This window comes from Pantherophis guttatus, chromosome 13 (assembly GCF_059756535.1).
Source record: "Pantherophis guttatus breed Tessera chromosome 13, ASM5975653v1, whole genome shotgun sequence".
Taxonomy (NCBI): domain Eukaryota; kingdom Metazoa; phylum Chordata; class Lepidosauria; order Squamata; family Colubridae; genus Pantherophis; species Pantherophis guttatus.
Genome location: NC_142075.1, coordinates 8,833,501 through 8,860,187, shown reverse-complemented (window position 1 = coordinate 8,860,187; position 26,687 = coordinate 8,833,501). Strand labels below are relative to the sequence as shown.

General features: G+C 43.6%; 1 protein-coding gene across 3 annotated transcripts in view; it reads left to right on the top strand.

The window, feature by feature from the left end:
- Positions 1-26,687, top strand: part of MCTP2 (multiple C2 and transmembrane domain containing 2) — a 170,179-nt gene that overhangs the window by 53,042 nt on the left and 90,450 nt on the right. For all 3 annotated transcript variants that reach the window (XM_060694771.2, XM_060694772.2, XM_060694770.2), the window contains exons 5-9: positions 3,285-3,427; positions 8,008-8,084; positions 9,170-9,281; positions 11,449-11,484; positions 24,442-24,606. In XM_060694771.2, the coding sequence (XP_060550754.2) occupies positions 3,285-3,427; positions 8,008-8,084; positions 9,170-9,281; positions 11,449-11,484; positions 24,442-24,606 (533 nt within the window). The remainder of the gene's footprint in view (positions 1-3,284; positions 3,428-8,007; positions 8,085-9,169; positions 9,282-11,448; positions 11,485-24,441; positions 24,607-26,687) is intronic.

Here is a 26,687-nt window from a genome sequence, read left to right as displayed (position 1 = left end):
GAATTATGTGAAGATGAAAAATGATATGGGGGTTGGGGGGGGTTTAAAGTTCAAGGTTTTTTTTTATATAAAGGGGATAATGATGGGGTACATTCTATGGAAGTCCAGGGGGGAGGGGAGGGTTAGGGGGGGTTAGGGAGGATGGGTTGGGGAGTTTGGGGTGGGTTAGGGGGGTGAAAATGGGGTGAAAATGTAATTGTAAAACTTTTACAATAAAAAAAAAAAAAGAAAAAAAAATGCACAGGTACTGTATATGTAGTACCTCACTCAATAATAGTAATTGAAAGAGGAATCTTGGAGTCCTAGTGGACAACCGTTTAAATATGAGCCAGCCGTGTGCTGCAGTTGCCAAAAAAACCCAACACAGTTCTGGGCTGCATCAACAGAGGAATAGAATCAAGATCACGTGAAGTGTTAATACCACTTTATAATGCCTTGGTAAGGCCAAATGTGGAATACTGCATCCAGTTTTGGTCGCCACAATGTTAAAAAGATGTGGAGACTCTAGAAAGAGTGCAGAGAAGAGCAACAAAGAGGATGAGGGGACTGGAGGCTAAAACATGTGAAGAACGGTTGCATGAAGTGGGTATGTCTAGTTTAATGAAGAGAAGGACTAGGGGAGACATGATAGCAGTCTTCCAATATCTCAGGGGCTGCCCCAAAGAAGAGGGAGTCAAGCTATTCTCCAATGCACCTGAGGATAAGACATGAAGCAATGGGTGGAAACTAATCAAGGAGAGAAGCAACTTAGAACGAAGGAGAAATTTCCTGACAGTTAGAACAATTAGTCAGTGGAACAACTTGCCTCCAGAAGTTGTAAATGCTCCAACACTGGAAGTTTTTAAGAAGATGTTGGATAACCATTTGTCTGAAGTGGTGTAGGGTTTCCTGCCTAAGCAGGGGGTTGGACTAGAAGACCTCCAAGGTCCCTTCCAACTCTATTCTATTCTATTCTATTCTATTCTATTCTATTCTATTCTATTCTATTCTATTCTATTCTATTCTATTCTATTCCTTCGCAGGTTCGTGATTTCATTTCCTCTTGTCTTGTTTCTTTAAAGAGATGTGATTTACTTGGGAGGATAGCAAATTGTTTCAGCCGCTCTTTTGAATATTCATGTCTTATTTACACTAAATAAGCATCCCGTTTCCGGATGGAATAAAGCAGATCATTGTTCTGGCCTTACCCCTACCCTCAATGTCCCGAATTTAAAAAAAACAAAACAAAACAACAAACGAGAATACAATTTAGGAAGCATATCGAAGGATAGAGTTCTTTTAAAGTTTTTAGTTCATTCCCTTCCCCTTCTGACTCCCTGCTGTGCTGGCAGGATGTTGTTCAGAAAGAAAATATTTACTCCTTTTGAAGAAAGAAAAAAAAAAAAGGAGGAAAGGTAAAACAGATCCTTTAAAACAACAGCGCCAGGGCTATGGGGACTCAACGGACAGCTTCTTGTCAGCCCGGGCTCTTTAAGTCAATGCCCACGGCTCGGTTGTTTGTAAAAGCTGCTGAGATGGAGGTTTCACCCCATCTGTTAGTTGACACTGACAGAGCCCCTCCTGGGATTTCCCCCCCCTCTCTCTCTTGCGTTCTTAAGACCCCCCCTCCTCCTCCTGTCTCCATTTGTTGCTCTTCCCCACCCTGTCATTCGCCTGGTTGAGACGTTACTTTCTTGACAAGCTTTCCTTGCGTCTGGCTTGTTGGGTTGGCTTTGTTGAGGGTGGGTGGGTGGAGAACGCATCCATCCATCCATCCACCCATCCACCCACCTACCCCTCCCTCCTTCCTCGCTGCGCCTCTCTTCTCCAACAACCTCTCAATTATTCCCTTCCCCTCCCCACAATTAACATTCTCCTAACTTGACACGTCTTCCCCTCATTTTGGCTCCGGCTATGGCTATCCTATCCTATCCTCCATCCCATCCCACCCCGCCCCTTCCATCTCCCTATTAATTCCAGACATTAATATTTTCTTTCACGCAAGGGCCGCCGTTCACCCGTGAAACAGTTTGAACATTAGGTAGCTGTCAAGATGCCCGGGGACTACCCAGCATGCTTTCTTCCGACACCCCTCCGTAAGTGACACCACCAAGGACCTGCTTCGGAGATGTTTATTTGGAGAGGGAGCTGAAAGGCGTGAAGGCTTGATCCCAAGGAACCCATCTCATTTAATTAAAATACTCTTTCATTATATTTCGCCTTTCTCCCCACCCCCATCCCCACCCCCCCTTTTCCTCGCCCCAAAAAGAAAAGGGAAAGAAAGAAAGAAAGAAAAGCTCCTTTGGGTTGGGAGACGTTGCATCAGTTTTGCAGAAAGGAGGCAAAGGGAGAGGTTATCCCACCCAGCCGAAGCTGTTGTGTGGTCGATGCTGTTGTGTGGGGGTTTTTTTCCCCCCACTCCCCCTGTTTAGGAGGAGAAATATTGTGGGGGGGATTACTTTGTGGGCCCATACTTTGCATTTTGAAGTTGGGATTTATGGCATGGATACCTCTCGTTTCACTTAAGCAAGCAAGCAAACAAATAAACAACGGATACATTGCATTGAGGCCACTTAATTTTTGCAGGGATTTTTCTTCAGGGGTGAAATCCAGCAGGTTCTGACAGGTTCTGAAGAACCGGTAGCGGAAATTTTGAGTAGTTCGGAGAACCGGCAAATACCACCTCTGGCTGGCCCCAGAGTGAGGTGGGAATGGAGATTTTGCAATATCCTTCTCCCAGGAGTGGGGTGGGAATGGAGATTTTTGCAGTATCCTTCCCCCATGCGTGCGCCGGCCAGCTGATTTTTGGGCCTTCTGGGCCCACCTGAAGTTGGTAAATGGGCTGTTTCTGGCCTCGGAGGGCCTCGGGTGGGGGTGGGGGCGTTTTCGCCCTCCCCAGACTCCTAGAAAGGCTCTGGAGCCTGGGGAGAGCAAAAAACGGGCCTACTGGGCCCACCATACCATCGTCTGCCAAAAGTGGGGGGAGCACAGGGAGGGGAGCGCACACATGCACGAGGGGGGCAGGGCACATAAAATTATAGGTGGGCACATGCACGCGCGACACCCCCTCCCCCCGGTGCTCCACCCGCTTTTGGCATGTGATGGCAAAAAGGTTAGCCATCACTGCCCTATAAACTGTGGCTGGTGTCCGCTTTGATGGTGGTTTTTTTGGGCAGCCCGGTTTCCTTTTACCATTAACTTTGCTTCACTACTATTATTATTATTGAGTAAATTTGTACACTGCCCAAGTCCTCCGCAACTCTGAGCTTTGTTAACACGATCTTTTATTATGCTTTGCTACTAAGGTACGAGCGACCCATACGTGAAGTTTAAGCTGAATGGAAAAACCCTGTATAAAAGCAAAGTGGTCTATAAAAACCTGAATCCAGTTTGGGATGAAACCGTTGTGCTTCCAATACAATCTTTGGACCAGAGGCTCTGGGTGAAGGTAAGCCGCCCATCCGACCGTATCAAATGTCGCCGTATGTGATGTTGTCCCTGCCAGCCGACTCGGTTGTGTTAACGAGAGGAGGGAGATTTCCCTGAGAATTCATCCATGCATTTTTAATTTTTTTTTGCTTGAGGAAAGGCTTGTTACCTAAAGGAATCTTTCAGATGTAGGTAATTCTCTTTGGGGATGTTTGCAACCAGATGGCCTGCTCGAAGTGCAAAGTGTACAACTCCCTTCACTTCCTTTAAGGATGTCGTCACAACTTTGCAAGCTCCCTCTTTCCTTCTCCCAAAGCAAAGCCCATTTCGTGCAATTTTTCCCCATGCATAAAACCGTGTTTTGTTTTTTTTTAATTTGATTTATATGCCGCCCTTCTCCAGAGACTCAGGGCGGCTTACAATGTGTTAAGGCTAAGCAATAGCCTTCATCCTTTTGTATATTTATACAAAGTCAGCTTATTGCCCCCACAACTGGGTCCTCAATTTACCTACCTTAGAAAGGATGGAAGGCTGAGTCAACCTTGAGCCTTGACGAGATTCGAACCCTGCAGTAATTGCAGGCAGCTGTTGAATTCCTTTCCTATATTTTCCATCATTTCCTTTCGTATATTTTCCATCATTTCCTTACCTATATTTTCCATCATTTCCTTTCCTATGTTTTCTATCATTTCCTTTCCTATATTTTCCATCATTTCCTTTCCTATATTTTCCATCATTTCCTTTCCTATATTTTCCATCATTTCCTTTCCTATATTTTCCATCATTTCCTTACCTATATTTTCCATCATTTCCTTTCCTATATTTTCCATCATTTCCTTACCTATATTTTCCATCATTTCCTTTCCTATGTTTTCTATCATTTCCTTTCCTATATTTTCTATCATTTCCTTACCTATATTTTCCATCATTTCCTTTCCTATATTTTCTATCATTTCCTTACCTATATTTTCCATCATTTCCTTTCCTATATTTTCCATCATTTCCTTTCCTATATTTTCCATCATTTCCTTACCTATATTTTCCATCATTTCCTTTCCTATATTTTCCATCATTTCCTTACCTATATTTTCCATAATGGACGCGGTAGCTCAGTGGCTAAGACGCTGAGCTTGTTGATTGAAAGGTCGGCAGTTCAGCGGTTCGAATCCCTAGTGCCACCTAACAGGGTGAGCTCCCGTGACTTGTCCCAGCTTCTGCCAACCTAACAGTTTGAAAGCACGTTAAAAAAATGCAAGTAGAAAAATAGGGACCACCACACCACACCCCGCCCACCAAGCCACGCCCACAGAACCGCTAGTAAAAAAAATTTGGATTTCACCACTGCTGTAGAGTAGAATGATCTTGTCATCTTAAAACCCCAAACCTTGAGAAACAGATGTTCCATAACCTTGAGATGGTCTCATCGACATCTGGTAGAAACAAATCCTCCTTATCCTTGATGGTTTTTTGGCAAAACCAGATGAAGCCTTCCAAACATAAAATAAGATAGACTTGTCCTTGGTAAATCCCAGTAGGATGAAATATGCGAAACAGATGTCAGTAAAGGTGTTTAAGAGCCTATATCGTATCTTCAGTGAAGACCTAACCGAGTGGCTTTGAAGAGGACCATCTACCATTATCTCTTTGGGGGTTCCCTGATTGGCTGAATGGGCTCACAATCTTTCTTTTCTTGCCGTGTAGTATTCTTGTATTCTTGAATATTCACGTTACGTTCTTTTCTTACGGTATCTTGGATTTATTCATGGATTGATACTGCCTTCGATACTCCTACTGATGTGATCATTGCTTCTGAATCCAAAAGAATCCTGCTCAATTGGAGACAAAACCCTCTCCTGAGACCGAGAACTTATTCCTTTTTGTGTTACATTAATAGTTGGTTCAGTTTCATTGGCAAACGTTGAACTAAAAAAAGACCAATCTGAAATTATTTTCCGACAACCAGATCTCTATTTTGCTTTCCACTCTCTCTTCTCCCGTTCCATAGGTATCAGGTGTATGATCAGACTTCTTCTGATTTTGTGGGTTCAGCAGTTGTAATGCTTCGCAAACTGGGGTTTGGCAGCCTCTTAGCTTTCCACACATCCATTGAGTCAGAGGTGGGTTTCAGCAGGTTCTGACCAGTTCTGCAGAACTGGTAGCGGAAATTTTGAGTAGTTCGGAGAACCGGTAGTAAAAATTCTGACTGGCCTCGCCCGCATCTATTCTCTGCCTCCCGAGTCCCAGCTGATCGGGAGGGAATGGGGATTTTGCAGTAACCTTCCCCTGGAGTGGGGTGGGAATGGAGATTTTACAGTATCCTGTACCCTGCCACGCCCACCAAGCCACGCCCACCAAGCCACACCCACAGAACAGTAGTAAAATTTTTTGAAACCCACCACTTCATTGAGTGTCAGGGAAAAATCGCAGGTGGACCCTGCTTGCAAAGATATTTTCAGTAGCAGGGTACTCCCTACTAGAAAACCTCTACGGAAATTTTTCCTAACTCTTTCTAACTCCAAATTAGGTGGAGACATTCAGAAGACTTTCTGGTGAGTGGTCCGGTGGCCTAGAGGTGGAGCTCTCGCCTCACAATCAGGAGGCTGTGAGTTCGATCTTAGGTAGAGGCAGATATTTCTCTCTCTGGGCAAACTGAGAATATATCTGCTGAACAAAACTCCACATTGGTGACAGGAAGGGCATCCGGCCATTAGAACACTCTGCTAGCGCCATTCAGTTGCCCAGACTTCACCTCGCAAGGGATTATGGGGTCGTTAAATGGAGATGAGGATGATGATTCAGAAGAGTTTCTGGGCCTAACTCTGTTTTAGTTTGTTTGGACCTGCCTGTCTGAAAGAGGCAAACATGGCATTTGTAAGGAAACCATAAACCAGAGGTCTGCAACCTTAAACCGACCCTCTGGAATGGGTTGCCCACCGGGCTCCGGACGGCCCCCGACCTCCGCACCTTCCGCACCGACCTAAAGACATGGCTCTTTCAGCAACTTCCCTGATCTGCCGTGGATTTTAACTTGGGGATTTGAGGATTTTAACTATCTATCTAATTTTATCTATTGTTGGGTTGTTTTTATTGCTGTGAGCCGCCCCGAGTCCTACGGGAGAAGGGCGGCATATAAATCTGACAAACAAACAAACAAACACTCAAAGAGCCATTTAGACCCGTTTCTCATAGAAAAGAAAACATCGGGAGCCACAAAACCTGGCTGGGCGTGGCCAACTCGACTTCACTCACTTCCACCAGTCACATGATCCCCCCCTAGCCATGCCTATCCAGCCGGTCATTAGAGCAGAGTACCGGTTGTTAAAAAACACCAGGAACCACAAAAACCTTTTGACATCTCTCTCTCCCTCCTTCCCTTCTCTCTCCCTCTCTCCCCCTCCAGTTTCTCTGTATCTCTCTATGTCTCTCTCTATCCCCCTCTCTCTGTATCTCTCTGTCTCTGCTCCGGCCACTTCTCCATCACCCGCCGCCACGCTTACCTTCTCAGGCCAGGCAAGGAGTGATTGGGAGGGCAGGGCGAGTGGCGGGGCCAGCCAGTGGTGGGATCACCTGACAGGGAGCCACAGCAGAGGGCCCAAAGAGCCGCATGCGGCTTCAGAGCTGCAGGTTGCTGACACATGCCATAAACGTTGGGACTTTAAGTATCTCTCATCCCAAAATATGGGCCTATTTAGTTTCCCGAACTAAGTTATAAAGGAGGATCCCGGACCTGAGCGCTTTCCGCCGTGCCATCAAAACATTTCTTTTCCAGCAGGCCGGCCTGGCCTAACCTCTCTTTTAAACTTTTTAAAAATTTCTAAATTTTAAATTTGTCTTATGAATTTGGGGTGTTTTAAATTTCGTTTTCCAGGCCAATTATTTAATTGTATTTTAATGGTTTTTTAGCATTTGTATTATATGTATTTTATTTGGCTGTTCACCGCCCTGAGTCCTTCGGGAGAAGGGCGTTAATACAAATTTAATAAATAAATAAATAAAAATAAATAAATAAAAATAAATAATTACCATGTTTCCCCCAAAATAAGACCAGGTCTTATATTAATTTTTGCTCCAAAAGACACATTAGGGCTTATTTTCTGGTTAGATCTTATTTTTGGGGAAATATGGTTCTAAATGCATCCATTTAACAATCTTAACTGGGCCTTATTTTGGGGGGTAGGGCTTATATTACGAGCATCCTGAAAAATCATGCTAGGACTTATTTTCCGGTTGGGTCTTATTTTCGGGGAAACAGGGTAGTAGATTGTGATGGCTTACTGGTAGCTTGTACAAACTCCATCTTGGTTTGTAACAGATAAAAGGTGACACTTAGAAAGGTGGGGGGGAAATAAGATCTTGGTTTGTGAAAACGTGGTGTATATTTTTGAGAATAGTTCCATCAGTGATAGCAACACAACAGCAACAAGAAGGCCATGGTTAAAGAGCCTGAAAGCTTATTCTTGTTTGTTATATTCATGATTGGTTCAGTTTCATTGGCAGAGACTGAACTAATAAGGCCAACCTGAAATTATTTTCAGATAATCAGATCTGTATTTTTTTCCCGCCCTTCCTCTTCCTCTTCTCCCGTTCCATATGCCTCAGGTTTATGACAGAGACTTGACTTCTTCTGATTTTATGGGTTCGGCAGTCCTAATGCTTCACAAACTGGAACTGAACAGGTAATCTTAACATTTATATTTGTCTTTCAAAATGCACTTCTCCATTACAGAGCACTTAAGGTGCTTGGTACGGTTGCGTTCTATCTGGGCTCGATGAATATTTGAGTCTTTTTCAGTGTTTTGCTCTTGAATTAAATATGAGCCTTTTTGGCCCAAAGGTGCTTTTTCAAGAGGCAACCGGACTTTCTGGTTTTTTCTTTGAAGACGTTTCGCTTCTCATCCATGAAGCTTCTTCAGGAAGAGGTTTTCTTGGATGAGAAGTGTAACGTCTTCAAAGAAAAAATAGGAATAGGAATAGGAATAGGAATAGGAATAGGAATAGGAATAGGAATAAGAATAGAATAGAATAGAATAGAATAGAATAGAATAGAATAGAATAGAATAGAATAGAATAGAATAGAATAGAATAGAATAGAATAGAATAGAATAGAATAGAATAGGAGTGGAGTGGAGTGGAGTGCAATGGAATAGGATAGGATAGAATAGAATAGAAGTGGAGTGGAGTGCAATGGAATAGGATAGGATAGGATAGGATAGGATAGGATAGGATAGGATAGGATAGGATAGGATAGGATAGGATAGGATAGGATAGGATAGGATAGAAGTGGAGTGGAGTGGAGTGCAATGGAATAGGATAGGATAGGATAGGATAGGATAGGGTAGAGTAGAGTAGAGTAGAATAGAATAGAATAGAATAGGAGTGGAGTGGAGTGGAGTGGAGTGCAATGGAATAGAATAGAATAGAATAGAATAGAATAGAATAGAATAGAATAGAATAGAATAGAATAGAATAGAATAGAATAGAATAGAATAGAATAGAATAGAAGTGGAGTGGAGTGGAGTGGAGTGCAATGGAATAGGATAGGATAGGATAGGATAGGATAGGATAGGATAGAATAGAATAGAATAGAATAGAATAGAATAGAATAGAATAGAATAGAATAGAATAGAATAGAATAGAATAGAATAGAATAGAATAACAGAGTTGGAAGGGACCTTGAATGACTGAGAATCTCCATAGACACCTGCAAAGACTGCTTTTGATTCTGGTTGCTAGTTGAGTCTAATTTCTTTTTCTCACCCAGGACCACGGAGAGGATCCTTAAACTGGAAGACCCAAATAGCTTGGAGGATGATATGGGTGTGATTGTGTTGAATTTAAGACTTGGTGTGAAGTCGGGCGATATTAAAAGAAATGTAAGTAAGACTACCAGAGCCATTCTGGCTTTCCTGGTGGGAAGGAAGAGATGGACAGAGGGCTGGCATCTGTGGTTGCATGTTGTCGTGTGCCAAGAAAATTCATACTACTGTTGTGACCCAGGCCCAAGTAGTTAGTATTAAATACAAACAGTTCTAAAACAAACAGACTTTATTAGAACAGCTGAGAATTAATTCATTCTCAGCGTAGTCCAAACTAAATTAAAGCAAATTCTTCACAACACCATTCCACAGTTTATCACCAACCTTGGGATAATTAGGCAAACAGTCAAAGGCTTCTCTTGGCAAAAGTTCAGAAGCAGAGGATGCTGAGCAAGATAAGAACCAAGTTTATCAACGTTGTTTTCCGACAAAGAGCCCAAGAGCTGTTGCTGGTCTTTTAAGCCTTATGGGAGGGGCCAATCATCTCTTGGCCCTACTCCCGAGTCGTCCTCTCTGCTTTATCTGCTCCTGCCTTCTGGCAGCTCTTCTCATACGTGCACTAGGAACAGGCTCCTCCTGTTCCTCTGCCTCTCTGCTGTCAGCCTCTGGAGGCTCCGGAGTCCGTGCATCGCTCCCAGATGGCCCTGGCCCCACCTCTGCCTCCGACACAGAGCCCTCATACCGGCCTTCCCCAGCCTCCAGGACTGACCCATTTTCCTCCCCAGCCTCCTCAGTGTCTGACTCCGCTGCTAGCTCCGTGGGCTGCTGGTGGACCACAACAGCTTGTCCCCGCCTTTCTAGTGGCTTCACATCTGCATAGTTTTCTTGGCCGCAGCGTGAAGGCATTTAACATTTTCTTCCACAGCATAATTTTAACTTCCCTGGCATATCCTAAAGAGATATAAATATATGAGATTTGCTGGAGCTCTTTCATCCAAGTACCAACTCAATCGGATGCCGCTTTAACTTCTAAATGCCAGATAAAAATCCATCAGGCACTTCGTCTTGCTGTGGACAGAGTTGATATCACTGAATTAAAAGTGTGAACGAATAACAGAATTACAAAATGGGCTTTGGATGTAAGGCGAAGAAGAGCTAGCCTAGTATTTCTCTCTCTCTGCAGCCAGAATCTGCAGATGTTCGATGTTTGTAATATTTTGTAAACAGTCGCCTTTTTTCCCAAGCTCTGAGAAAGCCATTATAGTTGGGATTTCAGACTATTGGGAACAAATCATCGCTCACGGGTTGCTCTGCTGGAGGATATGGGGAGCCATTTTTAATATTTACCTACTACTATAACGTTCCGAGCTCCCCGAGTAGCAGTTTCGAAGGTTCTTACATTCCAAAACAGTGTGGAAACAGATGCTTGGAGAGAGGTAGTAAAAAGGATTGGTGAGAATTACCGATTCTTCAGCGGCACATCTGCACTGAATTGTAGTCCTATCATTTATGGAGGAGGCAGATTCCAACCATGGCAGCCTGCGAAAAGAAGTCAGCAATCGTCATAACAGTCCGTATTCATAACCAATTCAAAAGCTCGGAGAAATGAAGGGATTTTTTAAAAAAATCTAGCTCTGACGAGAAAGCCGAGTGAGATGTCACCACTGAAAATTACCCTAACCCAATGGTGAAATGTAAAATTTGTTACTACCGGTTCTGTAGGCATGGCTTGGTGGGGGCGGTTAATGTGACTGAGTGGGCTTGGCCAACTTTTTTTTTTTTTTAACTTTTAAAACTATTTTTTCTACAACCTCTTCGGCCGAAGAGGTTGTTTAAAAAAATGCTTTTAAAAGCCTCTGACGATCAGGCAACTCAGCTGGGATCGTCAGAGGCTTTTAAAAGCATTTTTTCTACAACCTCTTCATCCGATGATACTGATGCTGTTACCTAGTTGGGTAATAAAACGTCTGTAAGAAAACCACCAAATTCAGAGAGTACCAAGGACCCCACTATTTCCAAATATGTGATTAACCTGCTTGCCCTTCCGGGAACTGTTTCCCATTTGTATTCTTGAAATACGTGCAACAATATTTGAAGTGGGACTTGACTGTCAGAGAATAAAGTGGAGTTTTAGCTCATACGATGACTAACTATCCCCACCCCTCTCTCTCTCTCTCTCTCTCTCTCTCTCTCTCTCTCTCTCTGTCTCTCTCTCATTTTTGTTTCGTGGATCCTCTCTTGGATGTCCCATGTTGCACCTCTGGGGGCGGAATGATGCACACAGCGATGGCCAAACCGAAGGAGATGCTCTGTCCCGAAGGTAACGCATTCTTTGTCCCTCCGTAGTTGTGTTATTGTGGGGTTTTTATTTTTCTTTTCCTCAGCTGGAAAAAGCCAGCCAGCTGCTTGTAGTAATGCAAAGCAGAGATGGGCGCGTTGAATGCAGATGGAGGTCCATTTTTGCTGAGCGTCTTCTTTCCAGAAGCTTCTTTTCGGCATCCAACGTTGTCAGCACTGCCAGGCGAGGAGCTCCTGTCAGCGCTTCCGTAGCAAGAATCCGGTGTCTTTGTGAAGTTGTTCTAAATTGGAAGCAGGCATACCGAAACCTGTCAGTAAGTCTGGCAGATTCGGGGGCAGGAGAACATATGTCGTGACGTCAGCTTTATATTTCTACCCTTTTTTTAGGATTACGGTCTATCAATAATATATCACAGTTAACGCGCCGGGAAAGATTTAGCGCAGATCAAATCCACACAGAATCTACAAGGGGATTCATTCCAGGAATTTAAAACTACTGGGATAGAGGGTTGGTGTGTGTGTGTGTGTGTGTGTGTGTGTGTGTGTGTGTTTTAAGGTTGTCTGTCGCTTTCTGTTCTTCTTTAGCTTCTCTCTGAAGCTCCAGTGGGGCAAAGGTGAGGCCTCTGGGAAGGTGTGCCAGGTGAAAGAGAAAAGAGCTTTGGACTGGTCCCTTCAAACGTTGCCATCAAAGTGACATGTTTAATGTTGCAGGAGAGAAAATGTGGGCTTCGTTGTATTAACAGAGCTTAATAAATAATTATGCAGTTAATTACCGGTAAATCAATCTTAGGTTTTTCTATTTTTAGTAGGACTCCAAAAATTGGTGTTGTTTTGTTTTGCTTTGATTCACATGATCTTCCTTCCTTCTTTCCTTCCTTCCCTATTCCTTCTCCTTCCCTCCCTCTCCCCTTTCTCTGTCTCTTTCTTTCTTTTCTTTCTTTCTCGTTCTTTCTTTCTTTCTTTCTCTTTCTTTCTTCCTTCCCTCCCTATTCCTTCTCCCTCCCTCCCTCTCCCCTTTCTCTGTCTCTTTCTTTCTTTCTTTCTTTCTTTCTTTCTTTCTTTCTTTCTTTCTTTCTTTCTTTTTTCTTTTTTCTCTCTCTCTCTCTTCCTTCCTTCCTTCCTTCCTTCCTTCCTTCCTTCCTTCCTTCCTTCCTTCCTTCCTTCCTCCCTCCCTCCCTCCCTCCCTCCCTCTCTCTCTCTCTCTCTCTCTCTCTCTCTCTCTCTCTCTCTTTCTTTCCTAGGAGGCTCACTATGAAGAGTTAAAACAACATATAACATTCTCTTGTATTCCCATGTCTTTCTCTTCAAAAAACAGTTTCTATGTTAACTGCAAAATACTTGACACCTACAAGACTTGTACCCATTTTACAGTTTAACCCACTCAACTCCCTCCACATGAGAAAAATAAATTCAGCTTTTGGCCATATCTCTTTCTGCTCCAACAAGATGATGGAGTTCTGCATGCCTCCATCAAAATATTCAATATCTCAATAGATTGATCCTCATTTTCATTCATGGCTTTCCTTGACCCCCACTCCTTGATTTTAGAGAGCTTTTGTAGCTCAGAATTGAAATGAGGGGATTCCTTGGTGCTCTTTGAGCTTGGTAGTTTTCCTGCAGACGTTTCATGACCCAACTAAGTAACATCATCAGTGCCCCTTCATTCTCTAGTTTGTTAATGAAACGTCTGCAAGAAAACCACCAAGCTCAGAGAGCATCAAAAAAATCCCCACTGTTTGATTTTAGAGTTTCCTTTTGCATGGATACACGGACGCTGTGGCTCAGTGGCTAAGATGCTGAGCTTGTCGATCAAAAGGTCGGCAGTTAAGCAGTTCGAATCCCTCGTGCCACATAATGGGGTGAGGTCCCGTGACTTGTCCCAGCCTCTGCCAACCTAGCAGTTCAAAAGCAGGTAAAAAATGCAAGTAGAAAAATAGGGACCACTTTTGGTGGGAAGAGAACAGTGTTCCGTGCGCCTTTGGCCTTTAGTCATGCCGGCCACATGACCACGGAGACGTCTTCGGACAGCGCTGGCTCTTCGGCTTTGAAACGGAGATGAGCACCGCCCCCTAGAGTCAGGAACAACTAGCACATATATGCAAGGGGAACCTTTACCTTTTGCACAGATATTCACATATGCCTTGGGGCTGGCACTTTGTTTTGTTATTTTAAATGTAAAGATATCTTTAAAGTCATATCTTTAAAGTCACTTATTGGTTTCTCAAGGTTTGGGAAGTCCTTTTAGTCATTCTTACAAAACGGAAAAGAAGAATTAGGGAAGGAGAAAAAAAAAAAAATCCTGTGAAGGCTTTGGTCATTGTGTATTGCTGCCACTAGAGGGCAGTCAGGTCTCAGCACTTGGTGCCCATGCTACCACTGGATATATAGAAGGATTTTTTAAGCTTCTTTGGCCATCCCAGAGCCAGTAAAGAATTTCCCAGCAAGCCTACAGTACTTGGGCTACTCTTGACAAAGCAGTATTTCCTTCTTTATTGATTCTGCTGCCACAGTAAAAGGCCGACGTTGTACATCAATAACTATCTTTAGTTAGGAAACACCGAGCTGGGGAAACATTGCTGGCACTTGCTCTCTTTCTTCCTTCCTCCCCTTTTTTTTCCTCTTCGTTTTTTTCTTTTTCTTCTTTTTTGTAATGGATCATAAAGTCAACAAAGGAAACATAAAAGAGAGCTGGGAGAATCCAAATGTTTTGGGGCGTAGTTTGAGAGGCTATGGAAGAAGCCATGAACTGAGCAATCATTCCTTCGTTTGGCATTGTCTTCACGGGCTAGACTACAAGGCCCATCGGCCTCAGCCAGCCTGCGTATTTCCCCCTGCTGGTTGCCAGTATGAGGTTTAGGTATTGACTTGTTGAAAGAAATATCCTTCTGGGTTCAGCTCCAAGTGGGGAAAAAGACACTGGAAACATGGAGACTGCTTGGAAAGATGGTTTAATGGTGGACAGGATCACATGGTTTGAGTTCCTGAACAGAAAAGGGGGGAGATGCTGCGAGTCCCCAGGTTTTATGCCCTCTCTGGCTTTGAACTTCCTGATTGGTTGTCAGACTCCCAGGGGATGGGGGTCTTAGCTAGCCTTGCTGGCTGATGTAATCTTCCCAGGTGCCATGTGGTGAGTTTCTGTTGCTAGATGGGTCCTATTGTGTTGCAGATGATGGTCCATTGACAAAGATTGAGTTTCTGCCTCTGGCCCATTGACAAAGGGTGGGGGCAGGAAGATGGGAGCTGCTCCGTCTTTAAAACATGCTTCTCCATTTCTCATCCAGGGAAATATAATATTCTGCCTTTTTAATATTTCCTAAAATATTTCATTATTCTAGGAGAGGGGTGGGTGCTAACTTCCTACAGGCTCCATGTTCAGGCACTGAAAAACTTTTTTCTCCTCTGCATGTCGTATTTTTTTAAAAAACCTCACAGGCAACAGTATTTTCTAGCATTGTGGAACTAGGTTATAAATTCGTTAGTTATTTTAAGTAACGGGATTATATCATTTTGAAAACACAGATTGCTCTTCGATCCAAGTGATCTGTAGATATCAATATTAATCTGTTGGAAGAAATATCCTTCTGTGTTCAGTTCCAAGTGGGGAAAAAAGACACTGGATTCATGAAAGTTGCTTGGAAAGAAGGTTTATGGATGAACAGGATCACATGCCTTGGAGATCTTGGGCGAAAAAAGGGCAGAGATGCTGAGAGTGCCTGGGTTTTATACCCCCTCTGTTGAGCTTTTGAATTTGAGCTTGTATTCTGATTGGTTGTCAGACTCCCATGGGGCCATGCAGGGGCAACTCTGTAGGCTGTGCTGAGTCCCAGGCTTGGTTGACTCTTGCTGGGTGATGATGTCATGAAAGGGCTTTGGGGAATTCTTATTATGGATCTGCTAGAAGGATCTTTGTTATGTAGAATAGACTGGCCCAGGCCTTAATGGCCCATTAACAAAGGTGGGGGTGAATTTCTGGCTCCCTTTTAGGGGAAATATTCTGCTCTTTTCATATTTCCTAAAATCTCTCATTTCCCTAGGAGAAGGGTGTGTGCTAACTTCCTACAATTCAAAGCTCTATAAGACATAAAATAAGATTTTCACTGTCCTTGGATTGTCCATGCAGGAGACCTTTGATCTTCTCCCCATGAGCATTGTTTGTTAGGACACCTCTGTTGGTATTCCTCAAGGCTTCCTGTTCCCTTTTAATTCTTTTTAAAAAAATTTTCTCGATGCAACTTTAACTTTCAATGTCTTTAATCAGCTTAAAAGTTTTTAAAGCAAATGTTTTAAAAAGGACATAAAACAGTTGGAAGGGACTTTGAAGGTCCTCTAGTCCAACCCCCTGTCCAGGCAGGAAACCCTACACCACTTCAGACAAATGGTTATCCAATCTCTTCTTAAAAACTTCCAGTGTTGGAGCATTCCCAACTTCTGGAGGCAAGTTGTTCCACTGGCTAATTGTTCTGTCAAGAAGTTTCTCCTTACTTCTAGATTGCCTGTCCTGCCTTCAGGTTCTTTGGAAAATAGAGTGACCCCCTCTTTTTTGTGGCACCCCACAAAGATATTAGATCTTTGATATTAGATATTGGAGCACTGCTGTCATTGATAGTGATATTGATTTTAGTACATAATTATAATATATTTAATTATTTAAATTCAATATATTGATATTGAAACACTTCTTCGGAATTAAACAGATCCAAAATTCATAATATTATAAGACGCTCTCTTTTCCCAGAATGTCGATTCGTCTGCTGCTTACTTTAAAAGTCTTGGGTTATCCTAAGATTTTTCTTCGGTAAAATGGGTAAAAATTACACAGAAATAAATATTTAAAAAATGTTAAAACATGAAAAAGGGATGTTAGTTACTGCAAAGGTTCAGCCTCTGCCTCCAGGCTCATGCCTTTATTTAGATTTTAGAAGAACAGAGTTGGAAGGGACCTTTGAGGTCTTCTAGTCCAACCCCCTGCTTAAGCAGGAAACCTTACACTACTTCAGACAAATGGTTATCCAATCTCTTCTTAAAAACTTCCAGTGTTGGAGCATTTACAACTTCTGGAGGCAAGTTGTTCCACTGATTAATTGTTCTGACTGTCAGCAAATTTCTCCTTAGTTCTAAGTTGCTTCTCTCCTTGATTAGTTTCCACCCATTACTTCTTGTCCTGCCTTCAGGTGCTTTGGAGAAGAGCTTGACTCCCTCTTCTTTGGGGCAGCCCCTGAGATATTGGAAGGCTGCTATCATGTCTCCCCTAGTCCTTCTCTTCATTAAACAAGACATACCCAGTTCCTGCAACCGTTCTTCATATGTTTTAGCCTCCAGTCCCCTCATCATCTTTGTGGCTCTTCTCTGCAGTCTTTCTAGAGCCTCCACATCTTTTTTACATTGTGACTTCCCCCAAAATAGCCTTACTTTTTATGTGACCTCACAGAAAATAGAAATTGGTCTCTACCTGAAGTTTAGAATTTTGTCTGGAGGTGTCTCTACCCTTTTAGAGGATCATAATTGTAAACACTTAGTATAGGATTGTCTGGAGAGGCTTAAGAGAATACCAAAACTGGTAACCTTCCTTCCCATGACAATCTTTATCTTTGCAAGCTCTGGATATCCTCCCAAACCAGGGGTCAGCAACCTGCAGCTCTGGAGCTGTATGTGGCTCTTTCACCTCTCTGCTGTGGCTCCCTGTCACTCAAAATATGCGTCACAACCGCCAAAGTGCGACACACTCCAGCACGTGATTTATTGAGCTTTTTAACCCCCCAGTAGGCCAACCATGGAGAAATCCAAGAAAAAAAAAGTTTCAGAAGAAAACAGAACATTTAGTTCAACTACATATGCCAGTTTTGTGGCTGCTCAAGAAATAGTCAGGCACGGGAAGGGTTTTGTGGCTCCCGGTGTTTTCTTTTCTGTGGGAAACGGGTCCAAATGGCTCTTTGTGTGTTTAAGGTTGCAGACCCCTGTCCCAAACCATCAAATATATTCACCAGCTTAAAACCATGGGGATTCCCTATTCTAGCAGCCGAAGTTTTTCCTTACTGAATCTATTAATGCTAAAGGAACTGTTTGTTTTTTTGTTATTTTTTGTCCGTTAAGCAATCAATTACCACTGTTTGGATTATTAATTTATTTTGCACTGCCTCTTTCTCAAATCAAGTGACTCTGGCAACATACCAGCATTTATAGGACTTAGTTTCTCTCATCGTGGCATAAGTGACGATAATGGGTAAACATTGAATTAATTTTCCGTTTTCTCCATCCCCATGTGAGTTTTCAGCAGTATTTTGACGGCGGGTGAGACGGTAATAACCAGAATAAACCCGTTACGAAATTCGTGGAAGATGGGAAGGAAAGAAAGTAGAAACCGATTTCTTGCTTTCTGGGCCAGTGGAGATGGCCTTGGGAGATTTTGCACGCAAGAGGCAGTTGTCAACAGCCTCATTAGAGCTTCTAATCTCAGGTTTGCTTTGTGTAAGCGCTGGGCACCTTTGCAACGTGGGGCATGCTTTGCACACTCAGTGGGCACCGAGCGGGCGAAGGGTTCTTGCTCTAGGGATCTGAACTCCCGGCTTTTTCTCCTTGCCATGCCACGTGTGCAGAAGCCAAACCAAATTGATTGCCACCCCAGTGTCCAAATAATTGGATAAATTGGCCGGAGAAAAGAATAGGAATTGAAGGAAGGCCAAAGAAAGACGCCCGTCTCCCTTCTGGGTGCGTGTGCGTGCAATGCACACCTCCGGTGGCTGCATCCCCCGTCCCACCTCACTGGCTGTCTTATTTTTATTTGTCCATCTCCAGAATTCCGCTTTGGGCTATTGTCCTGTTGAAGCATTTTAAACAACTATGGAATTCTACTGCATGAGTGTTCAGCTGCCTCCTTTCATTTGTCTAATTTTTTTTCCCTCCCTCCTATGGGAAAAATACTTCTCCGGAATGGTTATCCTGCCTAATGAGCAGAGCTAGGGGTGAGGTGGGACCGAGGCATCCGACAAGAGCCGCAAACCATTTTCCTTTCGAGTTGGGTTGCTGCTTTGACCTCTTCACAGGTCTTTTTGTCCCCCCTGTCACATCTTTGAAAAGAAAGGCGTTTGAAAGACGTCTTCATCTCGGTTGGGGCAGCTTTCGCCGTAGCAGCGTCTCAACACATCAGAAGTTTTGCGTTTGAGGGTTTGGGAAAGATCTAAGCAAAGCACAACAGATAACGAAACTTTTGGATCAAGCCAGGCAGGGGGGAAATCCAGCAGGTTCTGACAGGTTCTGGAGAACCGGTAGCGGGAAATTTTGAGCAGTTCGGAGAACTGGCAAATGCCACCTCTGGCTGGCCCCAGAGTGGGGTGGTAATGGAGATTTTGCAATATCCTTCCCCAGAGTGGGGTGGGAATGGAGATTTTGCAATATCCTTCCCCCAGGAGTGGGGAGGGAATGGGGATTTTGCAGTATCCTTCCCCTGCCACACCCACCAAGCCACGCCCACCAAGCCATGCCCACAGAACCGGTAGTAAAAAAAATTGGATTTCACCTCTGGTCGTGACTGTGAAAAACGGTCATAATTCCCGTTTTCAGTGCCATTATAACTTTGAACAGTCATTAAATGAGCTGTTGTATGTCAAGGACTACCAGTATAGGGTTTCCTAATTAAGCAGGGGGTTGGACTAGAAGACCTCCAAGGTCCCTTCCATCTTCTCTTCTCTTCTCTTCTCTTCTCTTCTCTTCTCTTCTCTTCTCTTCTCTTCTCTTCTCTTCTCTTCTCTTCTCTTCTCTTCATTCTAATTCCAATTCCAATTCCAATTCCAATTCCAATTCCAATTCTAATTCTAATTCTAATTCTAATTCTAATTCTCTTCCCTTCCCTTCCCTTCCCTTCCCTTATTTCTATTTCTATTTCTATTTCTATTTCTATTTCTATTTCTATTTCTATTTCTATTTCTATTTCTATTTCTATTTCTATTTCTATTTCTATTTCTCTTCTCTTATTTCTATTTCTATTTCTATTCTCTTAATTCTATTTCTATTTCTATTTCTATTTCTAATTCTCTTCTCTTAATTCTCTTCTCTTCTCTTCTCTTCATTCTAATTCTAATTCTAATTCTAATTCTAATTCTAATTCTAATTCTAATTCTAATTCTAATTCTAATTCTCTTCCCTTCCCTTCCCTTCTTTCTATTTCTGTTTCTATTTCTATTTCTATTTCTATTTCTCTTCTCTTATTTCTATTTCTATTTCTATTCTCTTAATTCTATTTCTATTTCTAATTCTCTTCTCTTAATTCTCTTCTATTCTCTTCTATTCTCTTCTCTTCTCTTCTCTTCTATTCTATTCTATTCTATTCTATTCTATTCTCTTCTCTTCTCTTCTCTTCTCTTCTCTTCTCTTCTCTTCATTCTAATTCTAATTCTAATTCTAATTCTAATTCTAATTCTAATTCTAATTCTAATTCTCTTCCCTTCCCTTCCCTTCCCTTCCCTTATTTCTATTTCTATTTCTATTTCTATTTCTATTTCTCTTCTCTTATTTCTATTTCTATTTCTATTCTCTTAATTCTATTTCTATTTCTATTTCTATTTCTATTTCTAATTCTATCCTATCCTATCCTATCCTATCCTATCCTATCCTATCCTATCCTATCCTATCCTATCCTATCCTATCCTATCCTATCCTATCCTATCCTGCATGTGAGATGGGAAGATTCATTTTTTGCTTTAACAGCTTGTTTCCCGATAGTATCTGGAGGCCCTTCCAAAATCTGCCTGCTATTCCACGACTGTACATCAGCTTCCTAAATAAAAGGCAGTCCTCTACTAGCCTACTTTCTGGCTAGCGATGCTGCTTTTGATTCAAAACCCCCAAGTATTTTTCTCTCTTCTTCCCTTCCCTTCCCTTCCCTTCCCTTCCCTTCCCTTCCCTTCCCTTCCCTTCCCTTCGCTTCCCTTTGCTTCCCTTCCCTTCCCTTCCCTTCCCTTCCCTTCCCTTCGCTTCCCTTCCTTTCCCTTCCTTTCCTTTCCCTTCCCTTCTCTTCCCTTCCCTTCCCTTCTCTTCCCTTCCCTTCGCTTCCCTTCCTTTCCCTTCCCTTCCCTTCCCTTCCCTTCGCTTCCCTTCCTTTCCCTGCGCTCTTCTTTTTCTCCCTTTCCCACCACCCCTTTCCTCCCCTCTCGTGAGTTGTTTCATTCCTGTAAACACATCGAGTCTTTCAAGAAAAAAAAAAAAAAACCAAGCAATTCCAAAGTGTGGGGTATCTATTATGCCTTTCTGGGAACCCTTCTCAAAAACCCCCTTTCCTCCCCCTGCAGAACAAGGAGGGGAAGGGGAAGAGGAAAAAAACAACAACCCAGAGAGGCTTAGCGTGTGTGAGTTCAAAAGCAGTGGGAGGAATGGCTTTGGATGGCAAGCGCTGCATCAAACCCGGCTGCCTTATGCGCTGAAATGTTCAAAGTGCAGCCGAGATAGATAAAGCCCTTTGATGGGGGAGCGGATATTTCCCAGGGACATTACAAGCAATAATCCAGATGTTCTTCTGTAATGCAACGAGTGTCCGTGGAAAGACCGAGGAGCTCCTAGCCAAATGTAGCCGGCTGTAGACTTTGGCCCTTTCCCTCTCCTGCTGTCTGGCCATATGGAAGCAATCTCCCGGTCCTTTTTAATGGGCCAAGCCTTCGATGCCATGTTCACGGAGCCTCCCAGAGCTTTTGAGCGGGCCTGGCTTTTTTATGGACAAGCGAGGAAGACGAGCGCTTTCCAAGACAAACAGCCCATTTGGAAAAACAAAAAAACCAAAAAAATGGGGAGCTGCACAATTACTTTACTGTAGAATGGATTTCGAGGAAGCACCGGCTTTTCCTTGTTAGGCAATTGGCTGATTGCAGCTTTGATCTTTGGCTGACATTTCTCTCCCCCCCTCTCTTTCTCCACCTCCTTCTCCCTCCCTCCCTCCCTCCCTCCCTCCCTCCCTCCCTCCCTCTTTCTTTCCTTCCTTCCTTCCTTCCTTCCTTCCTTCCTTCCTTCCTTCCTTCCTTCCTTCCTTCCTTCCCTTCTTTCTTCCCTCCCTCCCTTCTTCTTCCTTCCCTCCCTTCCTTCCTCCCTTCTTTCCTTCCTCACTCTCTCCTTTCTTTCTTTCTTTCTTTCTTTCTTTTTTTTGAACCACCCGCCGTCATCGCTACCAGTTCGGGCGATCCGGTCCAAATCGGGAGCATTTCACCCCTGCCTTTAAGCCTTTCATCTTTTGGGTATCTCAAGGGACCACTTTCCCCCAGGAACATCTGTCTGCCCAGGAAGTTTCCCTTGATTGGAGAATTGTCACATGTGTACCTTCTCAGTTCCTCTGAAATTGTGCTCTCCCCCACCTCCCCCAATGTGTGATCACACTTTTCCCTCCTGCCTTTTAGGAAATTGGCGACAACCAGGGGTGAAATACTACCGGTTCGTCCCGGTTTGTAGTTTAAAAAAGCTACCGGTTTGTCTGAACCGGTATTTCCGATGATCAGCTGTGCCGCGGGGTTTATATTCGCTAGAAAGCAGGAAATCCTGCTTTCTAGCAAAGCTAAATCACACCGAACAGCTGTTCCCCCCCCCTCGCTGTTCTACTTATCTAGTGAAGTCTTTTTTCCCCACGCAAAGCACGCTTTTGGCGCGCACAGTGTTTGCGCGTATGCAAGTGTCTTCTTGGTGCGCACTGTGCATGTGTGCTCACTGTGCATGTGTGCGCACAGGGTGCATGGATGGGCAGCGAACCGGTGGTGATCCTGGTTGTTCCATCAAATCCAGGTGATTGCTTAATTGTCACTTCCTCTTGGGTCTGGAGATTGAGTCTTTTATTGTTATGGTGAATGCCTCCATTCAGGATCCCCAGTTCCATCAGAACATTATGTAGTAGTTGGGTTGGTTTTTTTTTTTTACACTGACTATATGGTTTGAAACCAATTATACATCAGAGGCTTGTACGCTCTTCACTGTTGGTAGATTGGAGTGGCCTACCAGCTCTGTAAATAAATAAATGGACCAGCCTCTATTTGCAGCTATTCCTCCGAGTATCCTTCTGTTAATAAGAAGGGTTTTAATCTCAAAGCAGTGATAAGCGGAATTGCAGGGCAGGAAAAGCTACCACATAAAGGAGCTGGAAGTGAGGGAGTTGGCAAACAATTCTAAGATGGGGAAAAATAGGGGTGGTAGAAGTAGCTAATGTGACTTTATAAAAAGCTTAGTGAAGATCTGAAAACAAGGAAGGATGCTTTAGAAGGGAGGGGTAGCTGAAAATATGACCATCCCACCGGACGAGGTTGTAATTAGATAAAAATTGGGACTGTGCTGAAATGGACAGACTAACTTTAAAAATTAAAGATAAAGAAGATTCAGAATACTATTGGACATGAAATAAATTTTATGAATGGATAGAGAAAAAGAGGTAGAAATTAGAGACAGTAAGATGATGAATGTTAATATTATAAGTATTGAAAGTAAGAAGGCATATAACTATAAACAGAGTAATTGATAAAAATGTAAATAAGCTAATGCAAGAAGAAACCTAGTTTAAACTTTTTGGCTATATTATTATTACTGCTATTATATTATTACTATTGCTGTTAGTTTCTGTGCTAAGATTTACTACCAACTCTTGTTGGTTGTGTTCTGTTTGTAAATGATACTCTGACAATGCACTGTTTTTCGAAAATGTTTATGAATGAAAATTTGCAAAAATAAAAATAATAAAGTTCAAAAAGAAGAAGAAGGAAGAGGAGGAGGAGGAGGGAGGGAGGGAGGGGTTGCTAAGGAATGGACCAAATGAAGTTGAAAAACGCTAAGAGAATTGCTGGAAGCTCAGCACTCAAACATATCGGCCATCAACAGGCACATAGAGATAAACGACATCTACATACAGTACCATTCAAAAGAGACAACCAAAAAGCCTAACAAAGTCAGCTTTGAGGCGTTGGAAAGATGCTGTGGAACACCTAAGCAATTCAGAACATTTTTTAAAAGAAAATCTATATATTTACATAATCAATGATGTAATCACCCATCTCACAATCGTGACCCGTAGCGTACATAGCATTAAAAACCAAACCAACCAAGGGCAATAATAAGAATAATGATAGCTGAGGACAAATCAGGAAGCACAAACTCACAACGATGGGCACAACTGACCCCTAAACCTCATGCCTGAGGGAAAGTCCAGGAGAACAGTCACATTTAGAGACAAAATAAATGTACCTTTTAATGTCCCTCCCCCCCCAATTTAAATACGTCAATAAAAGCAGAAACTGTGTGGAACAGTTTGTAGATAAGTGTATGGAGGAATATCACAGAATACAAATAGAATATTTTGCTTCTTCCTCTTGGTGAGGCTGTACACTCCTGCTTTCAGTTTCAGTTACTGAGATTCAACTTTTAGACACCTTTGGCCTGGTTGATCGAATTAGAATAACAGAGTTGGAAGGGACCTTGGATGGAGGTCTTCTAGTCCAACCCCCTGCTCAAGCAGGAAACCCTATACCCGTGATGGCGAACCTATGGCACATGTGCCACCTGTGGCACGCGTAGCCATATCAGTGGGCACGTGAGCTCAGCTCCAGCGTGCTTTTTGAGCCTTCCGGTCCCACCGGAAATTGGAAAATGGGCCGTTTCTGGCCTCTGGAGGCCTCTGGGGAGGTGGGGAAGGCTGTTTTTGTCCTCCCCAGACGCCTAGAGAGGCTCTGGAGCCAGGTGATAGAGAAAAACGGGCCTACCGGGCCATCGCTTGCCAGGAGCGGGGCGGAGTGGGGTGGGTTGCACGTGCATGCACAGGGGCGGGACACATAGAATTACAGGTGTGGGCAAGTGCACGCATGACCCCCCTCCCCCCTCCTGGCACGCAATGGCAAAAAGGTTAGCCATCACTGCCCTATACCATTTCAGACAAATGGTTATCCAATCTCTTCTTGAGTCTTCATGGAACATACTCCTGCTTTTTAGCTTCCCAAATTGTAATATTTCTCTCCCCCCCCCCCAATTTTAGGCGAGCTTCATGAGAGCCAGCAGGCTGGTAGACACGCTGCAAAAAAACCAGTTGTGGAATGGAACAGTTACTGTGGCTTTACTGGAAGGAAGGAATATCCCCATGGGGAGCATGACCCACATCTTCGTTTTGTTGAGAATGGGCCAGGAAAAATTCAAAAGTAAGGTAAGCATGATTGAGACAGGACTGCTGCCAACTGGTGTGATTTGAAGAAAATCCGTCCATCGGAAAGTCAGTCACACCTGAAGTATAATTTAATATACGGATTTGTATATCATATAACAAACGGGAGTCTTTCTATGTAGACCAGAGGTTCCCAGACTGTGGGCCGTGGCCCACTACTGGGCCACAACCTATTGGCCACTGGGCCACATGAGTAGCTGGCCGCTGCATGCAAATCTGCGCATGCGCACAGCTCTATTCGTGACTGTCACGCGGGCACTCGCAGCTCATTTGCACTTACGTCGCCGGAAGTGTCGCGGGCACTCATGGCCCCTCGCAGGAATGGTGGGTATTTACACACGTACACACGCATGCCTGCTCCTTCCTTCCCACAAAACCTTTCCCCCCTCCACCCACTCCGGGCCTCCAACTCGGAAAGATTGGAGAACTCTGAGGTAACAATAGCAATAGGACTTAGATTTATATACTGCTTTACAGTGTTTTACAACCCTCTCTAAGTGGTTTACTGAGTCAGCCTATTGCCCCCCAACACTCTGGGCCCTCATTTTACCCACCTCGGAAGGATGGAAGGTTGAGTCAACCTTGAGCCTGGTGAGATTCGAACTGCCAAATTGCAGGCAGCCGGCAGTCAGCAGAAGTAGCCTGCAGTACTGCATTCTAACCGCTGCGCCACCATAGTTCATGAACCTGTTTTTATTGCTTAGCTGTCATTCCTACAACTCAACCAGGATCTACTTCCTTAGCCATATAGTAGCACTTAGACTTATATACCGCTTTACAGTACTTTATAGCCCTCTCTAAGCACTTTATAGAGCCAGCATATTGTCCCCAACAATCTGAGTCCTCATTTTACCCACCTCGGAAGGATGGAAGGCTGAGTCAACCTTCAGCCGGTCAGGATCGAACTCCTGGCAGTGGGCAGAATTATCCTGCAATACTGCATTCTAATCACTGGGAAGGAAAGAAGGAAAGAAAGAAAGAAGGAAAGAAGGAAGGAAGGAAGGAAGGAAGGAAGGAAGGAAGGAAGGAAGGAAGGAAGGAAAGTAGCTATAGCACTTAGACTTATATACCGCTTCACAGTGCTTTGCAGCCCTCTCTAAGCAGTTTACAGTTAGCATATTGCCCCCCAACACTCTGGGCCCTCATTTTACCCACCTCGGAAGGATGGAAGGCTGAGTCAACCTTGAGCCTGGTGAGATTCGAACTGTCAAATTGCAGTCAGCCGGCAGTCAGCAGAAGTAGCCTGCAGTACCGCATTCTAACCACTGCGCCACTTGTCATAGACAAGTGTCTTTCTCTTACCTCGGCTGAATCACCTTCCAGATAAGTCCGTTTCAATTCCCAGAATTCCCCATCCAGCATGGTTCCAGCTAAGAATTCTGGGCTTTGAAGTCCAGGCACTTAAAGGATACCAACCTGCCCAAAATGCTGATATCAGAAAACAAGCAAAACCGAGAATTACCAACACTCTTGTCTACTGACAAATAAGCTTTGGAGAGCTGCTATCCCCTCTCCGGCCTTTCTGATCCAAATAGACAGTCCCCATTGGCTATAACACCCATCATGCTTCAAGCCCCCCACAAAAGCCTTTGTGTTTAATAGGGTAATTATACTAACCGTATTAAATACGTTTGGATTTAATGGAATGAAAACAAGGATAGCTTCTGTCCCAGTTCTCTCCGCCTTCTGAAGCAACTTGCTGGTTCCCCGAATATGCAAGTATGCACGGCCCTTTGGTTTCGGTGTCAGAAGTTTAAATTCTCCCACATGTAGTATAAAAAGTGGTGTCCCCCCCCCCCCATTTCATTAACCATTAACATGCTTGTGAAGAAGGCACAGAAGAGGCTGTACTTCCTGAGAATGCTCAGGAAGATAAATCTATCTCAGCATCTACTTCTGTCCTACTATCGCAGCACCATTGAGAGTGTCCTGACATACGGCATTCTTGCATGGTATGGGAGCAGCTCTGTAATGGACAAAAAAGCTCTACAGTGAATCATTAAAACTGCCCAGAATATCATCGGACTCCAGCTACCAGCCCTGGATGACATCTTCGCATCTCG